Raw genomic sequence first — 25,515 nt, 5'->3', positions numbered from 1 at the left:
AGACAACCATTTTGTTCTCTGCTGTATTGTACTATTTATCAATAAAGAGTTAAAATGAATGTTTTTATTATTATGTTGAACCTTTGAACAAGCATAATATCAGATGCAGCTTAGGAAAATTTGATTTGAATTACAAAAAATCATACAAAACCTATTTATTTATTCGATTTTCAAAGGTTACACCAATTTACAACTCAAGTACAATGATGAGAACAATAATGACAATAATAACTATTACAGTAATATAAATCCAAAATAATCTCACTAATTCTAAAAAAATAATCACAAATTTAGAAAAGCAAACCAACAGCAATCAAATCACCTATTCCTAAAGAAATTGTAAAAAAGGTGCTTCAAAATATCACAATTTTATATTTTAATACCAATAAAGATGAGGGTGACATTCAGTGCTATACTCCACCTTCATTTTCCATTAAATTGTACAATATCACAATCAATAACTTCACTTGTCATTGACTTTTTGTTCTTTTTGGAACATTTTATCAAGTACATGTTAACATGTATTAGACCTTCTCAATTACTACTCTTACTGCCTCCAAGTCTGGCAATAAATAGTGAATGTAAAGCAGCGTTTACACCAAAGTTAATAACAAAATGTTTTTTTTTTTTGTGTAGTTGAGAAGTTGATATCGTGGTAATTATTCATATTGAATGAAAAAGTCTAAGAAATTGTCAAAAACCACAGATTTATTGATAAGACCGGTTTTGGTTATTACACCATTGTCAATCTCTGATAAACTAAATACAAGAGCAGCAGAAATTAGGCGTTCATTCCCTTAACCAATATAGCCCAGTCAAATAGTCATTATAAAGCGACCCGACCAAACAAAAATTAAGGTAATTGATTTTATTGCTTTAATCGGTCCATTTGGGTTCTAATAAGAGTAATCTATGGTTTCCCACCAAAATTTCTGAAGGCATAACTTTTTGGCAGCCTAAAAACCGCTGAATTTTCGTACTTTTTTCAGTTTTTCCACGATATCTCCAAAACTAATTGTTCTATCAATATTTTTGTTCCATACTTTTTTGAAGAGCATTAAACTCTCTACAATTTTAATCCATAAAACGTTCATCTATATCCTATAGGGAGCGAGTTATGGCTCGTCGAAAATTGGTAATTTTATCAATTCTGCTAATAATCATCAAATTCATGTTTTTTAGTCGGATTCACGGCTGAATTAGTCGTCTATAGTATTAATTGATCGTGATAATGGTGTTGTCATGATGTTTATGAGGTCAGTCATAATCTTACTGGCTCATAATGGTGAAAATGAGAATTAGTTATTTGTTGTAAGGGAGCCAAGTCAGCTTTGTCATTTGGGGTTCCCAGAGGAAGATGACAGAAAAGGGATGTGTGAGGCACAACGATTTTCCTGGAGCATCAGTCTGGTTCATGACCTTATAAGGCAAGGAATTTGTGTCCGATTGATTATCAATCATGCCTTATTAGGTTAGGAATTTGGAAAATAGCTGGCACTTGGTGGGAGAATGTATCTTGAGTTATTGTTGTACCGTTCCTCTCTATTGGCGGAAATTTTTCTAGAAAATAGTAACTGCCAATCACAGTTAACGTTGGTTAGGTTCCCATCCAGTGAGGCCGTTTACAGCTGTCCACGGCAAGACGACAGAAGCGTAGTGCATTCATTCAACGTCTGTCCATTGTCGCTAGCAGAATTGAATAATGTAGTCTGATCAGTACTTAGTGTTAATCTTTGCTTTTATGCCAGCTTTAGGCTTGATTAGTATTTGGCTGTGGAACCATCTGTTCCTATAGCATGTAATGTGGGTAGTGAAAATCTAAAGATTTATTCAATAGGGAAAGTTAAATTGTCGATTAATAAGTCAATGTGAATTTTAAATAAGTATAATGAATGAAAGGAAAACTGAGAAAATTATACAGAGCTTAATTGGGATTTTGTAATAATAAATAGTATAAGTACTGCTACAGTTAATTTGGTGATGCAGACAGTGGAGAGTAATCTATTCCAAATTTCCAATACGGTAAAGTGAAATCAGGGAAATTAAAAATAAATAAATCATATTTGAATTGTATTGGGATGGTTAATTATGAAAATTAATTTTACTTTGTGATGGATAATTGATAATTTTTGCAGTATTGTGAGGATAAATTAGGGAGATTCAATAAATTATAGTGTTGGTTTAGTATGGTGACCTTGAATTTTTAGAGATATTATTTGATGGGTAATAAGAAAGTGAGGAATAATACAGACAGGATATAGAATCATGCTCAATAATAATTATAGCAAAAGTAATTGATTTTAAAAGGGGAAAGAAACGGGAAAAGGTAGAAGAATAGGAAGGTAGATCGTTAATAAAACATAAAAATGGAAAAATGATTAAATAAAATAAAATAATAGGAAACTGGAAGAAAATCTAGGTAACTTAATTTTTCACAACTTTTGTGACGATTAAAAAAAAATCCATTTTCATAAAAGGCTGACTTCTCATGATAATTCGCAAATTCCTCATCGTTCACAATTGGAACAATGAATACTGCTACAGGTTAATGAGTTGTGTGGTTAAGATTAGGTCAGATAAGTTAATTTATTCAAATAGATAACATAGTATTCATGGTTAGATTCTAGATTGCAATAAAAATAAGTGAAATAAAAGTTATTTTAAAATAAATTACTCAGAAAGTTTTATAAACTTCTAGAAGTCATTCAACGAAATGGTGGTTAAATGTATTCGAAATCTTCAACAATTATTATTATGCTATTTTAAGGAGTTGTTTGCAATACTATTTTACAAATGTTTATCTAAATGAAAAAGTAAAGTTTGAACATAATATGAATGTCCATTCTTGGGGTAGGTTGTGTAGTGGTTCAGTGGTAGTGACAGTGGAAGGACGAGCAGAACCTAAATGGAGCCTCTTGAAACCCTTTCGAGACCAAACGCATATGGACGGGGAATGGTCACGTGACACTTCTCCTCACATAGGAGTCTGCGTGAACTGTAGCTACTCAGTTTACGAGTTTACCTTGATTGTAGTGTTTGTTACTGTGACTAGCGTGTAAAACAATGAGTGGGAAAGATACACTGTGTTTTATTTGTCAGACAACTAAAGAAGATGAGTCGAGTCACATTGTGACCCAGAGAGGACTGGAAAGATTGTTAGAATGTGGTGTTGAACGTCAAAATCCTCACCATCAACGCTTTCTCAAGAAAAGCGGAGACGTGAGTATTCACAACTCTGTCAAAAAAGTATGTAAATCCAAAACTAATAGCAGCATGCACTCGTCGGGGTGGAGATTCACCTGAAGCAGGACCGTCCCGTCCATCACGAGGCTCTTTCAACTTCAGAGAGCAATGCTTCATGTGTGGGCAAGGGAATCCTAAGTACTTCCAGCAAAAGAAAGGCAAGAAGTCTTTTTCAAAACGAGCTGCTATTCGAAAGGTGACAAAGTTGGAAATGAGACGCTCTGTTTTGGATGCTGCAGAGAAAAGGGGTGATGAGTGGGCAATGAAATTGATTGAACGTGTCCAGAGTGAGACTGACTTAATAGCTGCAGATGCAAGGTACCATAGTGAATGTAACAAAAAACTTTACCTGCCAGTTGGTCTGAGAGGAAAGAAGGGGCGACCACAATCTCGAGATGTTGATGCCATGGACCATATTTTTCTCAATATGGAGACTGATTCTGATGAGTGTCAGTTTTCTTACGAAGAGTTAACTAATACAGATTGGGGGTGGTCTTTAAGTAGTGATGGCAGTGTTCTTCAGCCCACACTAATGTCGCAGCAGCCTGCACCAGAGTCTCTTCTGCACATTGTGTCCTGCAAATGTAAGACTGGATGTAGTAAGCATGTACTTGCATCAAAGCAGGATAAAAATGTTCACCCATCTGCAAAAATTGCGAAAATATCGTGGAGGCAACCCTTGAGGATGAAGATGATGACCTGTCCTCGGACTTTAGCAACCCCGAAAACGATTATGACAGAGAGGCCGGCAAAGCACCAGAGTTCCAGGAGGAAAGCAACATACAACCAGGCCCATCCAAATGTCCAAGGAGGCAGCAATAATAGGCATGTCTTCCACAAAACTGGCGCAACTACTACTTACATGGAGGCATTCTGCTGTTTCATCCTCAACTGGACTATCTAGTAAGTACTTGATAATTTTCACACTATAATACTGTATAACGTGCACATTTCATTCCCAACAATGGACGTTTTTAGCAATTAGCATTTACTCTGAATTCACTCAACCAGTTAGCGCCAAATCATGAGTCTCATAAATTCAACCACTACCCTAAAATATACATTTTTTGTTCAAAATGTTCCATCAGTGATTGTATTAACATCTCAGTAATACTCTAATTACGATCAAATAATACATAATACGACTTTATAAGAAGTAAAAAGGAAAAATATATTGATTTCGTGATTTTTCGCAAAGTTGAAAAAATTACCAATTTTTGACAAGCTATAACTCGCTTCATATAGGAGATAGAAGAACGTTTCAGTCATGAAAATTGTGGAGAATTTAATGCTCTTCAAAAAAGTAAAGAATAAAAATATTGATAGAAGAATTGGTTTTGGAGATATCGTGGAAAAACTGAAAAAAGTATGAAAATTTAGTGGTTTTTAGGCTGTCAGAAGTTATGCCTTCAGAAATTTTGGTGGGAAGCCATAGATTACTCTTACTAGAACCCCAATGGACTGATTAAAGCAATAAAATCAATAAATTACCTTAATTTTTGTTTGGTCCAATGTACTACTTGATTGGGCTAATAGCAGTACTTGCCTACTAGTATAAATTCTGCTGCTCTTGTATTAAGTTTTAGTTTATCAGAGATTGACAATGGTGTAAAACCGAAACCGGTCTTTCTAACTATCAATAAATCTGTGGTTTTTGACAATATCTTAGTCTTTTTCATTCAAATCAAAATGTTTCTTTTATAGATTTTATTAGATTAAATGGAACTTGACAAACACATAAATGCATATGTACACGTATGATAAGTTATGTTCAATCTAATAGAATCTATAAGGACGGAAAAATAAACATTTTGTTAATAACTTTGGTGTAAACCAAAAGCTTCATTTCTATCAATTACATAGAATTTCGATGAACAGATAAATATAGTATCATAGAATACATATGCATTGAACCATAAATGTAATCAATATCATTGGTAGCAGTATTGATTTGATAATAGACAACCTATCTAGTAGGTAAAGAACAATATTTTTTCCATAATTATATATTTATAATAATTATTCCTGGTATTCTCAATTCTTTTATATTTTAAATTCTTGTAATATTTTTATCGTGACGATATATTGCTATAATCTACAGCTTGATTATGATCTGCACCAAATATCGTATTTGTATTTATTTATTTTAATGCCCGAATGCACCATTTCGGTTTAAACAGATGTAACCAGCGCAGAACTCCTCAAGGCTACTCTTACAATGGGGTAAACTTAATGACTAAGACGCAATAACCAGGACACAAGCTGGGATAAAAGATAAATTTATTACCCAATATATATCGATAAGAATATCATTTGACACTAATCCCACGGTTTCACACAAGTTACAAGCAAGTTTCAACTGACAAACATAAAATCCGTTAACAATTGGACTACATTTCATTGAAGATCAAATTAAATTCCATAAAAGAATCAAACTAAATTCCATGAAAGATCAAACTAAATCCCACTGAAAGATCAAACTAATTTTTATGAAAGATCAAACTTAATTCCATTAAACAAAATCAACTAAATTCTATAGAAAATCAAATTGAGTTCCATTATTCTCAGTTTAATTAATATGTGTCTCTCTGAGCACTACATAAAAGCAAAAGTTCCCAAAGATTAAAGCCAAACATCAACAACCAACATGATCAAGTTTTCTGTCCCGGGACTCCTCTTTCTCCTCTACTCAAGAATATCGAACACATAACGTAAGGAAATTTCAATAATCTGCTCATTAAGTAAGCAAAACTGGGAGTAAGATAAACTCATAATAACAATAAAAGGGACAAACCTAAACAATCTAATAGTTATCAATAGCAAAACATTGCGTTACAGTGCAAACAATAAGTTAAGTAAAATCTCGATTAATATACAATTCACCTTCTACATAATACGAAACACATTCAATAAAACAAGCTCATTATAGAAAACAAAACTGGGAGTAAGTAAAAATCATAATGGCAATAAAAGGGACAAAGCTAAACAATCTACTAGGCATCAATAGCACAACACTGCATTACTGAGCAATCAATAAGTTACAGAAAAATCTCGATTAATTAAACAATTCACATTCTACGTAATACAAAAAAAAATTTTGCCATCTCTCTCGCTCTCTCTTTCTCTGTATACACTGGAATTTGAAAGTAATAACTTTTTGAAATAAATTTTGATAATCCTGGGTGATAGCGGGTGAAAAGCTTGTCTTAGAGTTTGAATAATGAATTTTGTAATGAACTGAACAATGGATCTAATGAATTTCCATAGTTTATTAAACACTCACCCAAATGCACAATCAGAGTGAACGAAACCATAGCACCGTCCACAAGCACTGCTCAACTACGTCTGACTACAATTCTCAATCCAGCAGGTAAAATCAATTTTAAAATGCTAATAATCGTGTACAGTAACGCTGTAGCCTTTACTAAGACAATAGGTGTCATCCAACACCAAATTACAGCGACTGCAGTGGAAGAGACGGTGAGAAATAAGAGAGAGAGAGCGCGCACGGGAGCGAGTCACGCCACTCTGCGTTGTAAAAAATTATCAGGCAATATTCATCAATTGTTCTCACACTATTAGGATAATTATGTTTGATTCTCCTTAAAAAATATCACAATAACTATCTACTTGGCCAATTTTTCCAGCAAGAATATATTGAACTGTGAAAATTTTTGTGAAACTCATAGAAATTCATTGACTGGAAATTTAAATTCATAGAAAAATTGAATCACATTCAAATTGAATTCATAGAGTGGCGGCAATTGCATCAAATAAAGAATGAGATAGACGAATTCCAGTATTTCTATTGGGAGAAAAATCCTGAATGATTAATAAAACATCAGTCTTGATGATTGATAGCAGCCTTTATGAACAATTTTTAAAATACTCGTAGTAATTAATTAGAATTGGAACGAATTATTGCGAATGATGATGAGTGTGAACACCGCTGACCAAGTAAATACTTAGTGACACAATAGAGAAAAGATAGCATATGAAGATATCTCATGGTATTGGGCATTTATGTTCCAAATGTGAATGTTAACTTGAGCCGATAAAATCCTATTGGTTATTTTTTGTGGAGTCATGTGATGCTGGTAGTCTCTCAACTGAAACTGAGACATTCTTACCACTACCTCCGTAAAAAAAGCCGTAGTGCATTCGTGTGACGTCAGCACAGGTAGGGCTCCTACACCAATGAAAACACTAGCTGATATAGATCAGCTGAAATCAATGAATTTTTATTGGTGTATATATCAGCCCTACCTGTGCTGACGTCACATGAATGCACTATGGCTTTGTTTACGGAGGTAGTGTTCTTACCCGGCCAAATCAGTACGGTAATAATAGACAGTAGTCGAAAGTAGTCGGCTTTACTTAACAAAAAACAGCTTAAAATTTGGAGCATAAATGCCAACTATAGGAGCATCTATATGCCAAGAGGTATCTTCTTATGCTATCTTTTATTTATATATTTTTTTGCTATGGTAAATATAGTCTACTGCTCACAATAAGTAATATTGTAATAAGTAATATTCCCGCCATTCCCCGAAATATATAAGTTATTATGTCATCATGTCTGCCAATTTCTTCTAGATTTGAGAATTCAAGTACGATACCAGAGAAACCCTATACAAATTGTTTATTCTATGACGGTAGGCTACACAACAATTTGAAAAAATCTCTATTATTTTCCAGGTCAAACAACAATGTCTTCTGGTTGCATCCATTTCATATTCTCAATCATCGTGTTGAAGGAGACGGTTGGATTCAGAAAATCCCATTCAAAAAGAGTTCCATTCATTAATTGTAAGTATATTCACACTATTTTCCGTGTATTTTCAAGTACTTAAATACTGCATTTTCCTCTGTTGAATTTTTTTAATGTTTTGAAAAAATAAATATTTTAGAGCTATACACAAACAATTGAATTACTGTACTGTTCAATAAAAAATCACAATGAATTCACGCTATTAACCAACATTAGTGCCCAACTATACGAGCATTTTTTTGCACTGAATTTATTTTGCGCGTCTTTAGAAAACGCATTATCCCTTGTGGGAAGCATCTATTTCGCTAGGATAGTTTACCACATAAGAGACAATGCATCTGGCTAATGAGCTAAAAAACTTCAGCATGGATTTTTATTGGAAGCGTCTATTTTCATCCCGTGAGAGACAATTCATCCGCGCTAAAACACTCCTGCGCGTCTGAGGTGCTCGTCTATAGTTGAGACCTTAGATAGCTTCCAATATCCAAATACGATACTATGTGAGCCAAACCTTTCAGGCTCGTTTTACATTCAGTCAGAAGTGGGTGGCCGGAGAGCAACCATTGGCGATTGCCGGGTGGAGTGTCTCAGACCTGTTAACAAAGTATCATCATTTCAGAAAGTTCTTTTTGCTTTACATCGATAGAAAATGGGTAGATTTTCACCGTTTGATATTGTACCAGTTCAATTGTGAAGTGTGTGCTACAGTGTTGTCAGTGGATAAATCAGTTTGCTTATCAAGAACTTCGAGGAATACGGCACCGGTACGTAAAATGGGTATTCAATATTATTAAAAATTATATACCTAGAATTGAGATGACCTTTCATTTATTTTATAAAACACTGTAACCTTGTCTCACAGCCTTGTCTCATATCAAGGAATATAAAAAAGCTGACTTACGTGTATAACATAAATTAAGAGTAACTGGATAAAATTTACTTGTTGATTTTTGCAACTTAATAGGATAAAACTTCTGGTAATTGTATTCTACACTCTATTAGGATAATTATGTTTGATTCTCCTTAAAAAATATCACAATAACTATCTACTTGGCCAATTTTTCCAGCAAGAATATATTGAACTGTGAAAATTTTTGTGAAACTCATAGAATTTCATTGAGTGGAAATTTAAATTCATAGAAAAATTGAATCACATTCAAATTGAATTCATAGAGTGGCGGCAATTGCATCAAATAAAGAATGAGATAGACGAATTCCAGTATTTCTATTGGGAGAAAAATCCTGAATGATTAATAAAACATCAGTCTTGATGATTGATAGCAGCCTTTATGAACAATTTTTAAAATAGGTACTCGTAGTATTTAATTGGAACGAATTATTGCGAATGATGATGAGTGTGAACACCGCTGACCAAGTAAATACTTAGTGACACAATAGAGAAAAGATAGCATATGAAGATATCTCATGGTATTGGGCATTTATGTTCCAAATGTGAATGTTAACTTGAGCCGATAAAATCCTATTGGTTATTTTTTGTGGAGTCATGTGATGCTGGTAGTCTCTCAACTGAAACTGAGACATTCTTACCACTACCTCCGTAAAAAAAGCCGTAGTGCATTCGTGTGACGTCAGCACAGGTAGGGCTCCTACACCAATGAAAACACTAGCTGATATAGATCAGCTGAAATCAATGAATTTTTATTGGTGTATATATCAGCCCTACCTGTGCTGACGTCACATAAATGCACTATGGCTTTGTTTACGGAGGTAGTGTTCTTACCCGGCCAAATCAGTACGGTAATAATAGACAGTAGTCGAAAGTAGTCGGCTTTACTTAACAAAAAACAGCTTAAAATTTGGAGCATAAATGCCAACTATAGGAGCATCTATATGCCAAGAGGTATCTTCTTATGCTATCTTTTATTTATATATATTTTTTGCTATGGTAAATATAGTCTACTGCTCACAATAAGTAATATTGTAATAAGTAATATTCCCGCCATTCCCCGAAATATATAAGTTATTATGTCATCATGTCTGCCAATTTCTTCTAGATTTGAGAATTCAAGTACGATACCAGAGAAACCCTATAAAAATTGTTTATTCTACGACGATAGGCTACACAACAATTTGAAAAAAGCTCTATTATTTTCCAGGTCAAACAACAATGTCTTCAGGTTGCATCCATTTCATATTCTCAATCATCGTGTTGAAGGAGACGGTTGGATTCAGAAAATCCCATTCAAAAAGAGTTCCATTCATTAATTGTAAGTATATTCACACTATTTTCCGTGTATTTTCAAGTACTTAAATACTGAATTTTCCTCTGTTGAATTTTTTTAATGTTTTGAAAAAATAAATATTTTAGAGCTATACACAAACAATTGAATTACTGTACTGTTCAATAAAAAATCACAATGAATTCACGCTATTAACCAACATTAGTGCCCAACTATACGAGCATTTTTTTGCACTGAATTTATTTTGCGCGTCTTTAGAAAACGCATTATCCCTTGTGGGAAGCATCTATTTCGCTAGGATAGTTTACCACATAAGAGACAATGCATCTGGCTAATGAGCTAAAAAACTTCAGCATGGATTTTTATTGGAAGCGTCTATTTCGCTGGTAAAGTTCATCCCGTGAGAGACAATTCATCCGCGCTAAAACACTCCTGCGCGTCTGAGGTGCTCGTCTATAGTTGAGACCTTAGATAGCTTCCAATATCCAAATACGATACTATGTGAGCCAAACCTTTCAGGCTCGTTTTACATTCAGTCAGAAGTGGGTGGCCGGAGAGCAACCATTGGCGATTGGCGGCTGAGTGTAAAGCAGGCCTGTTTCACAAAGGTACAAGTAGGTTACAAGTCTTGTTGCCAACCATGGTTTTGGAGAACTGATTACAAGCGTTTCACAAAAGCAGAATTGTAAACTTGTAGTTACAATGAACTTCTACAAGTTTACAAGTGATTTGCTTGTTACGAACAAGTTTAGTGTTTCACAAAGATTTTCATTGTAGCCAACAATTTTTGTCGAAATTACTTGTTCGTAACTATGAAATTTCTACCTAAGTGGAAAGGTAGGCTATGTGAAGGATTTACAAGTGATCATTAAAATGATTTTAAATATTCAATAAATATTTCTAATATCCAAAAATTCCCTATATTCCTCTATAATTCATTATTTTGGAAATAAATGCAACAGGAAATTGAATTTAATAAATTTCCAAAATAGTTATTAATGTTTTACCTCATAGGTTATGTGTACTATAGTATATAGTACACACAGTATATAATATAGTACATATACTATATATATATATATATATATATATATATATATATATATAATATATATATATATATATATATATATATATACAGAGTACATATACTGTGTAGGTTACAAATTCAGCAATAAATGAAGTAGACTGTACAAAAAACATTATATTGCTTTCAAATATTTTCAAAGTAATTATTGGAAAGTACAAGTAACCTTTATAAAGGATGAGAAAAGGAAATTATCATGAAAATAGGTTATGTTTACTATTGAAGTACTTGTAGACTTGTAAACTTGTAAACTTGTAGATCATAAATTTTTGTGAAACGTGAGTACTTGTAAACTTGTAACTACAAGTACTTGTTCGTATCGTAACCATGGTTGGTAACAATACTTGTACCTTTGTGAAATAGGCCCCAGTGAGACAATACAGGAGTGTTTGCCGGGCTGCAGGGGACCCTATAAGACACCAGCCGAGTCGCCAGGATCTGATGACCTTGATGTAATGAGCTCAATAACAACTGATGCCCCCCGACTCGCTCAGACACTTGGCGACCCACTGGTTGTCAAGACATTTTTGGCGTGGCTAATGTAATACGAGCTATGTCACAAACTAAACCATTCATTCAGACTTCCTCATTATATATCTCTTTCCTGTATAGGGCTACTTGTAATATAAATATAAAGGAAATAAAAATCTCAGTACCCTTTTTTTAAAATATCTTATCACAACATGTTTCGGTCATTTATGCCATTTTTCACCAGTATATGAAAAATGGCATAAGTGACCGAAACATGTTGTGATAAAATATTTAAAAAAAAGGGTACTGAGATTTTTATTTCCTTTATATTTATTCCTCATTATATATTGGTGTAAGTTCATGCGATTGGAATTCAGGTTTATTGTTTTTGAAGGGACGGATTCAAGGATCCAAAGGTTCAAAGAACCCCACACGTCAACCGAAGCTTATTGTGTTCCCAAGTAGTATGTTAGTTAGGAAACCAATTTACCTGGGCAGATCCCTTGGGTTTGAAGGCAAGGCAACTTACCATTTTAGTCGCCTCCTACGACAAGCATAGATACTGTGGGTGGATTCTGGTTTTCAACACATTCTTGAGTACGATGTTCGACTCAAAGCTCCCCCAACTCACAGGGGGCGAATTCAGGATTAATTATAAATGTCCAAATGATTATATTTTTAAGAATTATTCCTGATCAGTACTGATTTTGTGACGGTACGCGTACCGGTACCTCTTGGGACAAAAAATGAAAAGTAAAATATTTTCTTAACTTTCCCTGAATTTTATCTTTGCTCCCAACTAGCTTTAAAACAACATCATGGGTACTGTAGTTTTATTGAACTATAGGATCCAGTATGAATCAATTTCTCTGTGGAGGGGACATGCCTAGAGGTGCAAAGAAGGGGGCCCATCCCGCAAAAACTTCTTAAATAAGAGGCGTTCTTAATCAAAAGGGCGTTCGAAAGCAGCAATTATGAAAGCAGCCTACTAGAAGAGAAAGACTGAGTAAGAGCTGGCTATCAACAATATCAAGATTAGCAGAATATCGATATTTCCTATTCAATCAATACTGTCACATTCAAGTGAATCTCACCATCTTTGTATTTCCTAGTTGACATTCTTTGAATGGCAAAGGTATAGTCAATAGCTACTACCTACCTACATATCGTATTTTTCTGAAAATATTTTATTGAGCTTTTCAGTTTCTCTCGTCTATATGCATGTTTACAATGTTTATCTTCTGATGGAAATGAATTTCCTGTTTGAAGTAGATAGGAGGTAGACCTAGTGGTCAAATAATGAGTAGGTGTTGAAAATTTGTAGCATAGAACTTCACTTGTACTGAACGCGTCAAGATCCCCTATCAAAGATCCATCACTTCGACAGCAATGATACATGAGCGTAGCAAGTCATGTGTCTTCGTCTGAAAAAAAATAGAGCATTGTTATTATTTTAGACAGGCTATATTTACCCAATATACTTATATTGACCATATTTATATTAAATTGGCCTCACACAAGATCACCTAAGGTGTTTTATTCAGACTTTGATACACAATTTTCTTGAGCATGCGAAGATGATTGCTACACCAGTTATGCTTATTGTTCAAAAAATTGTATGTTGGGATCGGTCGAATAAATTATTATCATTAATTTATAACAATAAAATAATGACACATATTCAATTGTTTGATTTTGTTTTTATTTTTTAAATTGATTGGCAACAATGGAAAAATATATTTTATTTCAGGTACCTACTTAGCATTCATTGACTGTAGGTATCTAATTGTGTATCTGATTGGGTGATTGTGTATATTGAATTTTGTATGTGACCTGGCTTATGTATTGATGTACTCTGGCTCAAATAAATATCCTCGAATTATTGAACACTAAAGTGAGATTCATCCAAAGAATATTTTCCAATCTATTATCATTACAAGTTAATATCTGATTAGGCTGATTGTTGTTACTATTGTTGTCACTTTCTATTATTTGCTTTTATAATCATGTATTCATTGGCATCCATATACAGCACTTGATGCTCTCTCTATTCAGAATTATGCTGATTATTATATTATTTGGATTTGAAGGTGCAATAATATTATTTTGTGATAATTGATAATAGGCAATAATATAATAAATGCTTTCAGTTTGAAACTCAAAGCAGAGAATAGTCGTAGGCATAAATTGATTATTCTATATAACTGAAAGCTCTCCACTTCTGTTTGTTTTCTGTTGAAAAAAAGTAAATTCGTATGGCTTTTGTTGGTGGGGAATCCCTTGCGGGAAGGTCCCACCTCGCCTGAATATAATAATTTAAGCCGTCAATATGGGCTTTACTACAGTCATACTTCAGACGAGACCGACAGTTCAACTTTCCCATACGATAACACGTTGTTGACCTGAATTGGTCCATTGTTACGTTTTAGTCTATGTAGCTGAATTGTTAAATTTATTGTAAATTGTAAATCATGAATATTTCATTTCTTCGAGCCTCTGAGAAATTTCATATTTGCTTCACATTAAGCAGACTAAAATTTGAAGAGATAGATCTACCAACGCTACGTCAAACTTATGTGACAAATTTAATTATTTTCATTTATAAAAATACACATCAATTTACCCGTCGCACAATCCCTTATAATATAATATGTTCAACTATAGTAAATGCTTTCAATATTAATTTTACTTCATTAAAATCTAGTAAACACCAATTTGAATATCAGAGTAATAAACAAATAAATAAAATTCTGTAAGACTTTATTAAGGATAAAATAACATAAACCAAATTGAGATTAATAGAATCGTGGGTAAAACAAAACTATTATTTTAAAATTGAGAACTTTGGCTGAATCACCAATTTTGGCAATATTAATTTTTTATTATCGTGTGAAAATTATTAAAACTCGCCAATAAACTATTATATTTTTTTCTAAGCATATTTTGTTTATCAAGTACTTGGATCATTGATAAAATTCAACCTCCATAGATTATCATCCATCAACAGAATTGTTTCATTTGTACTGCTGTTATTAGATTAAAAAATGTATTTCTTATTTTCAGAACTCGTGGCTGGAGCTTTTTTTCCAGTCACACCAAAAACTATTGTATTTTAATGATTATTTTTATTTGTAAAAATATATTTATTGAATTTGGCAATAAATAATAAATAATATAATATAATAATAATTTTATTTCCATCATAAATTTCACTTGACATTCATTTTAACTTTTGGAAATTATATGACCACTTTTACAAAGTTGTGTGGTCATTGTTAGTTGTGGTCAATTGTAATTACTGAATTGTTAAGACATAGATTAATTTTCTTTGGAATTCAGTTCATCACTTTACAGACATTTTAGCGCACGACGTCTGTAGCATCCTGTAAACTTTAATCACTATTCCTAACAAGCCAAGATAACCAGCAAGAAGCAAAAAATCAAATATAACAAGACAATATACATTAGTAGATCTCTGTACAGCACAATGATATACAAACATACAATTAACAAAAAAACAAAGCAGCAAACAAAAACAATACCCAAACTGAAGAACTACTGGATTCATGAATTTCTAATCAACATAATCAACTCTTAAATAAACAGTAATACAAAAAACTTCAAACCGGGTTAATTCTTAGAACATCAACATTCGTTTGTATCCATAGCCATGCTTTAATTTTCTTTAAAAAAATATTCTTATTTTTACATTTCCTGATATCCATTGGCAAACTATTAAAATATTGTGTACCCAAGTAAAACTAAAAGAATTTTTGAAAATCATTGTACTAACTTTTTGAGATCTAAAAAAATCTGAAACTGCTCGTCTAGTATTATAAATCAAGTTATCTGTACCCGTATTTCCACTTTTTTCATAGAATAATCACAGAACCCTGAATACAAAAAGATACTGAACCGGCAAGACATTCATTATTCATTCATTCATTTGACATGAGAAACTTTTATTTTTCATCTAAATATTTTTTATTTACTAGAACTTCCATTATAAATTGATTTTACATCAATAATCTCCTATTATTCCGTTTTTTTGAAATTTTGAGTAGAGTATTTTTACTGTTCCAGCTGAAATAGACTTGTTAAGTGCGATTAAAATTCCGTTCGAGGATCCACGATCGGTGTACTTCGACACAAGCCTCGGATTTTCGCCGGCATTTGGACTGAGAGCCGGCGCCGATATCAAGCTGCCTCTAATTCTGCTATTCCCAGACCGACTTTTCGCTGAGTTCGCGATAACGGCACACGTAAAGCTGGAGAGCTCCGAAGGTGGCTTTCTCTTCTCTGTTGTCAACTCCCTAGAAAATGTAAGTGACTTTTGACTTCTCTCTTATTTTTGTCCTCATGAAATTTCCCTGCTTCAAGAAGGTAGGTAATAAAAATGAGAAGCCTATAGCCTACTATGTTGAGGTGTAGTTGAGCAATCTAAAGTTGTGTACATCAAAATTTTTATACGTTATTTAATGTAAGATAACAGAGATAAACTAATCTGATTATCGATTAATCTAATTTAATCATAGATTTCGTTTCTCTATGGTCATAATCATACAATATTTTATATCACATATATATGTAGCCTACTATTCTAAAAAATCACTTCACTTATATGGGCTACTTTCATTCAAATTAATAAAAACAATATAAAACTTGTAGTTAACTAGTCGTTGAATTGTTTTTTAAAGTTTTAAAATAAAACGGGAAGGTACTACAAGTTTTATATTGTTTTTATTAATGTACTATTCCATTGTATATAATTATAATAACAATAAACTAATGTTTGATTGATTGATTATTCTATCAGTATTGAGATAACACATAGTTGTTTCCCACTTATTCTTTCTTCGCATATTATATACTGTACACTCTTCCTTTCTTTGTTTCTACATTATTCTTTGATTGTAAATTGTGCATAGTAGATTTTCAGATGTAAATAAATATAGTTTTTATGGAAGGCTATTCTTAATGAGATATAAATAAATTTCTAACAATCATAGTACCTTCCAGATTCCAGTACCGTACATTCTAATGGGAGATAACTCAATTGAGTAGAAATTATTTTGATAAATTGATGAATGTTATAATATTCTAGATGAATGTTTTTCCAAAAGTAGAATTTTTTTTGCCGATATTATCGGCAAATGAATAAGAGACGAAGTGCCAGACATTATGCAGGAGTGTCTTCACGAGGGGCTTAGACGCTGACTTCGTCCTTGTCTTGGGAGGGGGAAGGCAAAAAATCAGATCTTGGATGGGGCCCCAAAATAGTTTAGCAGTGTTGAAAATGACTACCCACGACATTTTTTTGGGTTCTTTATTCATGGGGGGGGGATTTGATTGAGGTTCGACAATGTTCTTTTTTGTATTAGTCACTCCTATACTGAACCTGCGATTCTCAACCGATCTACAGAAGAAGTCTTATCTTAATCATGGCTGTAGGGAAATTGGGTCTGAGATAAAATGGCAAGAGGGAAGCAAAGTATATCATAGATGTTTGAAGATATAACTTGAATGATTATTTCAACCAAATTTAGAATGTGTGGACACTGGACAGCCCACATTATAGTTTGTGAACTGTGTGTTGTTAGATAAACAATATTTCCTGAAGTAAAAAAGGAAATCTTCTACTAGTAATTAGGCTTTTCAACCCTATCAATCTCCCTGTCAGTTGGATGTTCATGTTTTTTCTCAATAATTTAATGAGACGTGGCAATATTAAAGTAGGCATCTAGCAATGTTGAATATTGAAACCTTTCATAAAGACAAGATATCAATACAGTACACGGTACCTAGTTGATATGACTAGTTGAATTTTTTGTGAATCGATCTATTGAAATTTGCAGCAGCAACGATAATATATTAGTTTTGCAAATGCTATCCAATAATTTCATCTGCTCCGTCCGACAGTCAATAAGAATTTCTCTAATTTTTCAAATAACATATAATGATGAATTGATAACTCAATGATGGAGAAGTATCAGGATCGATATTGGTTTTGAAATCAATCAATAAAGTTGAATAGAAATGTCATAATCAATTAAATGTTCGAGTAAACGTTCAGCCAAGTAAGCTTCTTATAGATCTTCTTTGGCCGCCTTTTATTCTTACACAAAAAATCCGTTGTGTGAAATTACGATTAAGGAATTCCCTTGCTGTTGAAATTTCCAGCAACATTGAGCTAAATAAGAAAAAAAGTCAAATTGAAGCTTTTTCATTCGCCAAGATTTGCTCACAGACCTTTTGCGACGTGTTTTTATTTCTAATTAGAGTCGTTCTCACCAGTTCAAATAAATGTCATTCCGAAACAAGCAGAATAAATTGTCTCGGGGATGAAACAGCCAAGTGATGGATCAGTGGACAAAACAATTTCAAGTGACTGCGAATTGCATCACTTTTCCATTGTCTCAGAACAGTTTCCTCATCCTCATGATACTATCATTGAATAAATTACTCTATTTCAAATACTCTATTTCAATACTAAAAACTAATGAAGTTTTTTATTCATAACACAGAGTGGATTTTTTAGTTCTGTTACCATATTTTAATATTAGGGTAATTTATCTATATGTATATAAAAGCGAAATGGCACTTACTCATTCATAACCAACAGAACTAAAAATCTGCTGGACCAAATAAAGTTTAAATTAGGCAGGTTTGATCAGTTTGCCATCTTGAAGCGCACTAAGAAAGGATTTGGAAAAAATGCAAAGATACGCTCAACATTTGTGTTTTCCAGGTTTTTTTTGTGTTCACTTAACTTAGCTTTTTCAGGAAATTATGTTGTCAAAATATATTCAAATTTGGTACACAGGCTCAGCTGAGGTATAAATGTGTTATATTACAACATGTTGTAATTAACAACATTTAACGTTGTTAAATGTTAACATTTAGCGTCGGAGCACTAAATAAGTGAATATTCAAGCCTTTAGCTAATATTGTTAACAAATGTCATATTTTCTAACAAAGTATTTTAATGGGGCTTGATTTGTTAATTGATGAAAAAATAATAGTTGATTTAAATAGAACTTCAAAACTGCTTGGAAATGACACAAAACTAGTCGTTGTTGTGTTTCAATTATGAAAAAGTTTTTAACACAAAAGGGTAGGCTACTATAGAAATTACTTTTTTATTAATTAACAAATGACAATAAATCCACAAGTAAATACAGTAATCCAAGCATTTGTTTATTAATCAACAGAAAACAATTTCTATGAACTATTAGTCTTAGTATAAATTCTATTAATACAACGTTTTCATAGGTATTTGTAAATCAAAAAACCTTACTACTTACAATAATGTTTTTATAACGTGGTTTAGAAATTAACAACGTTTCAATAACAATAGCATATAGAAGAAGCTCAAGCTATATTCTTCACAAATAGCTTTTTTCATATCAGTTTTTGCTGGAATGTCAGAAATGTCTTCTTCCAAAATGTCAGTTATTCAAGTTAACTCACTTCACTTGTCCTACAAAAACTCTGATAAAACAATTTTGGAAAAGTTCCGCGGTTACAAACCACTTACTATTAGCACATAATGTTAGAAATGGTTGGTTTTTCGGGATTGAACAATTATTGGTTGATAACTCGTAACGTTTACCATTTTCCCAATTCCAAACCTCGACTGATTTTTTAGTGTCAATTACTGCCAGATTCTCAAAAAGATGAGTAATTTTATGGCACTTGGTAGGAAGATTACGTTTGAGAAGACATTCACCTGTTGGGATATTTACTATTTTAAATTTTGATGAACATTCATGATGAATTAGCAAATCGTCTCCAACAATTTCCATGAAACATACTTCTTCTCTTACATCGAATCGACTTATGAGCTCTGAATTGTGTTTTGCCATTAATTTAAAATGATATGACATACATCATGCCTATATTCAAGAAACCATATTAAAATCAGATCTTTACAGAACCATAGATCAATGACTTTTTCTTTTGTAACACGTTTAGATTGAAGTTCACCCTTAACCTTATCCTTTGAAACCTTGTAAACTTCTATTACTGAACCATCCTTGTTTGGTTTTCGTGGCATATAACCATATATCCATCTTTAAAGCAAGTTATATGATTCGCATAGTATTTTTCATTATTAACTGGGAAATTACAAATGAATATTAAAGCTTGTGATTTCTTACACCAAACGTAAGATGAGTAACGAACTGAAACATTAATGTAGTTATCGTCAATTGAAGTATAGCTATGTTCTCTGAACGAACGTGTGGATTCATGATGGTCCAATGTCCTCAATGTTTGCACTTTGCAGCAGTCACAGGTTTTGTTACACCTGAGGAAAAGATATTGAACCTTGTCCTTCAATATTCCTCAAATATTCACGGTAATAATTTTTTTCCGTGATGAATGAATGATGACGAGAGATTGATGAATGGGTTTTTTTATTTTTTTAGCTGCCTTCCAGAGTGAGTAGTCTGTACTGCGTTCTGCTGTTAAGTTTATCAAGTAATTATTGATTGATTCATTCTTGATGAATTGAATCTCTCTCATTAGTTCTTGAGTTAGATTGTTTAAAACTCTTTTTATAAATGCAAAATTAAAATTCTAAGGTGTAGTAGTCTCGCTCGAATTCACGCTGTATATATGAGACCATGACAGAGCGGCTATGAAGTACGATTGAATACAAAGCGCATGTGCCATTAAACGCTCATGATTTATCCAGTTTTGTGATAATTTTTCCATCTGATACAAATATTTCTCAACTATTTTAAAATTAATTTTTTCAATTAAGAATATTATGATTTCTTCAGCATTATTCAGTTCAATTAATAATTTTTTATTTTATTTTCAATCACCTATTAAATTTGTTTTTCAAATGTGAAAATATTGATACTGATGCGCTGGACACGCATCATAGAAAATATTGAAACCCTACCTTATAGAAATAGACACGGCCAGACATCTGTGTAATGCATGCAATGAATAGGCCTATCCACTTGTCAGCTGAATGACTATGAATAATTCTATAGTCTGATTGATCCTATCTTCAAAATAGATTATATATTATAATTATTATTGTGATATAAGAGTATGGAGGAATTCTTTTCCTTTTCATATTATCCTTAAAATTCAAAATTTCAAAAAACCTTTTGTATATATACATTGACGCGTAGTTGAAAAAGGAATATTCCTGCCAAATCTCATCGAATTCTATCAACGCGTTTGGCCGTAATCGCGTTACATATAGACAGACAAAAGCAAATAGAGTTGAAACATAGACCTTACTACGTTCGGTCAACTATTTATTATTTCACTACTTGATGTTTTCCTTCTATTGTTATAACAGATTCAATGTGGGGGGTGAAATTTTTAACTCTGCAACAAGTGTCAACTTAGCAGTTCCACACCTTCAATAGACGGGCTAGAGATGTGTATTTTGGCTATGTTTACCTCCCAACTTGTCTTCATTGAGCTACAAAGTCAAAAATAGTGTACCAGATGTTCCAGACTCGAATTTCATTGTGAAGTGATCAATCGTTACAAAATTGAAATTTCACCCTCCACATTGAATCTGCTATAACAATAGAAGGAAAACTTGGAATAGTGAAATAATACATCAAATTGAAGAGAAAACAAAGTTCTACAATCTACCGTGAGCATTCATTTTGAAGATGCATTGTTAGAGAGTTGTAGGCCCTGAAACATCAAGAAATAGGATTGAAAGCTGTTATTTTAACAATTTTACACTTTTAAGAGCGTATATCTCGAAAACTGTTGGAGATATCACAAATCACCAGAGAACAAATATTGTAGTAAATTTATCAAGCTTCATTTCTGGATAGTTAGTCATGTCGATTGAACGCATTTTTCTTTAGATATTATCGTGTAAGCAAAACATTGAAAAATTCAACTTTTAAACCACCCTCATCCCTTTAGCACAAGGGGTAGGGATGGGAACTTTTGATATGTTCACCCCCAACTGGTCCCAACAAAGCTGCAAAGTCAAAAATTGTGTTTATAACATTCTCTCCAAATTCCTTTTCAATTGGTCTATTTTTGCATAACTGTAGATATCACACTTAACACTGAAGATGCTGCAACAGTCGCGTGGGGATGTGCGTAAACTTGTGAAGTTATACATCGAATTGAAGAGATCTTGATGCTCATGATCAGCATGGATTTTTTCCATCCATATTAAAAAAGTTATAAGAGCAAAAATAGCAAAAAATTGAAGGGAAATGTGTTTTTTCAAAAATGTCACATCTTTTAGAGCGGATATCTCAAAAAGTGAAAGAAATATAGAAAAAGTTGGGAGATCAATATTGTAGGAGATTATGTAAGCATTAATTTCTTAGAGAATATTCATGTCTGTAAAATTCATAACTTTCGAGCTATATGCGAGAAACCAAAAAATGGCACCTTTGAGCCACCTCCACCCCCTTAGCACAGGGGATAGGGGTGGGGACTTTTGATATGTTTTCCTCCTCACTACCCTAAACAGAACTGCGGGTTAAAAAATTGTCTTCCAAACTTTTCCCTCTATAACACTTCGTTGACTGGGCTAAAGGCTGAATTAGGTGTTAGTATTCAAATTCAAATTCAAAATTCAAATTCAAATTATTTTTATTCCACACTCATAAATACATATACGTACATGAATCAAACAAAGCTCAACATGACAATACAATACAACCAAAGTGTAATAATAATAAACGGTAAGTGAAAAAACCACTGGCATAAGATGACTCTTGTTCGCCAGTGGGAGTAGGAGATGAAATTATTATACGCTTAACCTGATTTAAATTGATTTAGCACAGAAGCAAATATTTTTACAGAATAGTAAATTCTGAAACGAGGAATCGAAACAGAATTCACAACAAGAAATTAAAAAATTCTCTCTAGTATCTTAATATACTATATAACTATGGTACTCTCTTATTCATATAGTGATCCATAAATACAGTGTAAACAGGGTATATAGAACGCATTTCATGGTAAAAGGGAAAAGGGAAAATCATAATATTCTTATAAAAACAAAAAAATTCACAAAATATTAAATTGAAAATAAAAAATTCTGGCAAATCGTAATTCCCATACGAAAAAAAAACAAATATTCAAATTGGAATAAAAATTCTGGCAAATCGTAATACTTCTACGAAGAAAAAAAAACACAAAATATATTGGAAAAAAAAAATCTTGGCAAATCGCAATTCCTATACGAAAAAAATCACAAAATATTCAAATCAAAATAAAAATTCTGGCAAATCCAATCTCTTATGTTATTAGGAACAGTTTTGATACATGGAAATTCAATGAGATCTGAAGGTAATTTATTGATTATTTTTGGTGCTATATAAATAAGCTGCTTACGGATGATTGTCAGATCTGAGTCATAACATTTTATATTTATTTATATTGTATCTGGTTCGTTGATGTTCATTATTTTTTTCAAAAAATATATTTTTGTTACTCTGAAAGTATTTAAAGACGTTCAATACATACAGCTGGCGGATTGTCATCACTTTAATTTCATTGAAGGCTTGAATAGAAGGGTATATCATGGGTCTATTAAGTATTGTTTTTATAATCATTTTTTGTATTACAAATAGAGCTAATAGATGAGTGTTGAATGTTCCCCCCCCCCCAAACCACTAATCCATATTGCAGTAGGGACTGTACAATTGCAAAGTAAACCATTTTTAACATTGGTATCTGTATCTTAGTATGAATAGGTAGTACATATCCTAGGACCGCAATGTTTCCGAAACTGCAAGAGATCTACAGTTTACGATATTGATGTTGTATAACACCTCATTGTAGAACTAACTAATGATTAGGGAGATATTTCCATACAAAGCCAGAAAAAATGGACATTTTCACCTCATATGTTTCAAATTTTGTCGAATAAAAGTTTACGCTTCCGTTTTTCGAAAAACAAATTATCAAAGTATCAAGATGATGTATAATAATGAGTTATACTTTTTTGAAGTCTTATGATCTTCATTGTTCAGTTGAACGTGCATATAGAAATTTCTCTACAGACCGGCTATATTTGAGAATGTTCATCCTTAACAACTTCAAAATTGGATCCATTTAAGTGTGCGTTATCGATTATAACCGCAATTTTCCTATGCTGCTACTTCTCAATGTCGATTGGTTTATTAATATTGATAATTAAGAATAATCATGGTCATTATGATGGATTTATCAATTGAGTTCACCTCAATCTAGAGGAATTCCATTCATTGGCGGTACAATATGAGCACTGAATAATGCACACTTTGATTTCATGGAGGAACAAACTATAAATAGTTTCTAACTTCCCAAGGAAAAGGTTCAGGAGGAGAAAAAATCGCAGCCTCTAAAATAAAATTGTATCACTTCTATTTTATTGATATAAGTTTTGCTACTTTTACCCTAGGCAAGATAAGCTGTGAGAGTACCTATTCGTCAACATTCACTGTACAAATATGTAATAACTTTTCATTTCCTTATTTATCAAAGAGAGCAAGCATACCGTACTAGAAGTTTCTCATCCGTTGGGGATGCCATGAAAAAGTTTCAGACCGTTTTATTTACTTAACGCAGCGTACTTCACTTCAAATTTCAGGTTATCCAATTGGGAGTGAGTCTGACAAGCGGTGACCATATGAGCACAAACGTCAACCTGATCTATACGGACGCCAGTAAACATTATTCCTCGCAAACGGTGGCAACATTCCGCGTTCCCTTGATTCTCGGAAAATGGACTAAGCTAGCTCTGGAAGTGACAGTGCCGGATGTAAAACTATACTTCAACTGCGAATATTACGACTCGGCGAAAATAGATGGTGGTTTGGAGGAGCTGCTATTCGATTCGGCATCGACACTCTACCTGGGCAAAGCTGGTTCGCTCATCAAGGGAGCTTTCGAGGTGAGCACTACAATCATATTATATTTTTTATCTATTTCGTTCAATCCGATTGAATTCATTCTTCTTCCATCTTTTGTATTCAATTCTATTCCACTTTTGTCTTATATTAATCACCTTTGAGCTAGGCGATATCTGAACTATACTTTAGCCCATAACCCTTTCCAGAACTAGTACGTTCTGGATGGGAACGTTGGACGTATATAGGACGTTGTGAGTTCGAAGAGACAAACTTCTACTTTCTTGATGGAATTTCGATCCTACTACACTCTTTTGTATCTCTGCGATGAAGAACTCACTCCTCCATAGAACTCTCCTCTCTTCATCATAGAACAAACTGAATTACTTCTAATCTTCATTGAATAGATTAACTAATTCAAGTCTCATAATAAAGCTGTTCCGTTTAATACTATTATAAGTCAATATATCAATACTATAGCTGTCAATATGGATGGAGTTGTCAGTCGACAACGTGATTTTCAATAATGACAACTCCAATTAAATTGGGTTTCATGCAACATATTCCATGAGTAGCCGTAGGCCTCAACTGTAGATCAAATTTCGAGTTTGTTGAATTGCTAATCTATTCAATTTCACAAGATTCAAGATTCCTTTATTGCGAAAAACATTTATACAAATGCATAGCAACGTCGTCATAAATCAAACATGATAAATACAAAGTAGGCTAGCTAAATTCAAAGGAATAAAAATTCAAACACAAGCATACAAACACGCAAACAAAATACCGTCAAATTAGAAACTCCCCTCTACTATATGGACATATTTCTATTAAAACCTTTTTATGGTTCTCTTGAAATTACCCACTTCTGGTTCCTTTAAATGTGCAGGAAGCTTA

General features: G+C 32.9%; 1 protein-coding gene across 5 annotated transcripts in view; it reads left to right on the top strand.

The window, feature by feature from the left end:
* The first annotated feature begins 7,925 nt into the window (after nucleotides 1–7,925).
* Nucleotides 7,926–25,515, top strand: part of LOC111043473 (collagen alpha-1(XVIII) chain) — a 206,737-nt gene continuing 189,147 nt past the window's right edge. For 3 of the 5 annotated variants that reach the window (XM_039429741.1, XM_039429739.1, XM_039429742.1), the window contains exons 1-4: nucleotides 8,590–8,778; nucleotides 10,132–10,242; nucleotides 15,857–16,095; nucleotides 24,360–24,662. In XM_039429741.1, the coding sequence (XP_039285675.1) occupies nucleotides 10,143–10,242; nucleotides 15,857–16,095; nucleotides 24,360–24,662 (642 nt within the window). In that variant the 5' untranslated portion in view covers nucleotides 8,590–8,778; nucleotides 10,132–10,142. Of the gene's footprint in view, nucleotides 8,053–8,589; nucleotides 8,779–10,131; nucleotides 10,243–15,856; nucleotides 16,096–24,359; nucleotides 24,663–25,515 lie in introns of those variants that run through there. The other 2 variants (XM_039429740.1, XM_039429746.1) reach the window with 2 other exon arrangements.

This window comes from Nilaparvata lugens, chromosome 5 (genome assembly GCF_014356525.2).
Source record: "Nilaparvata lugens isolate BPH chromosome 5, ASM1435652v1, whole genome shotgun sequence".
NCBI lineage: Eukaryota > Metazoa > Arthropoda > Insecta > Hemiptera > Delphacidae > Nilaparvata > Nilaparvata lugens.
Note: the sequence above shows the minus strand (reverse complement) of the source record. Positions and strands in the feature narration are given on the sequence as shown.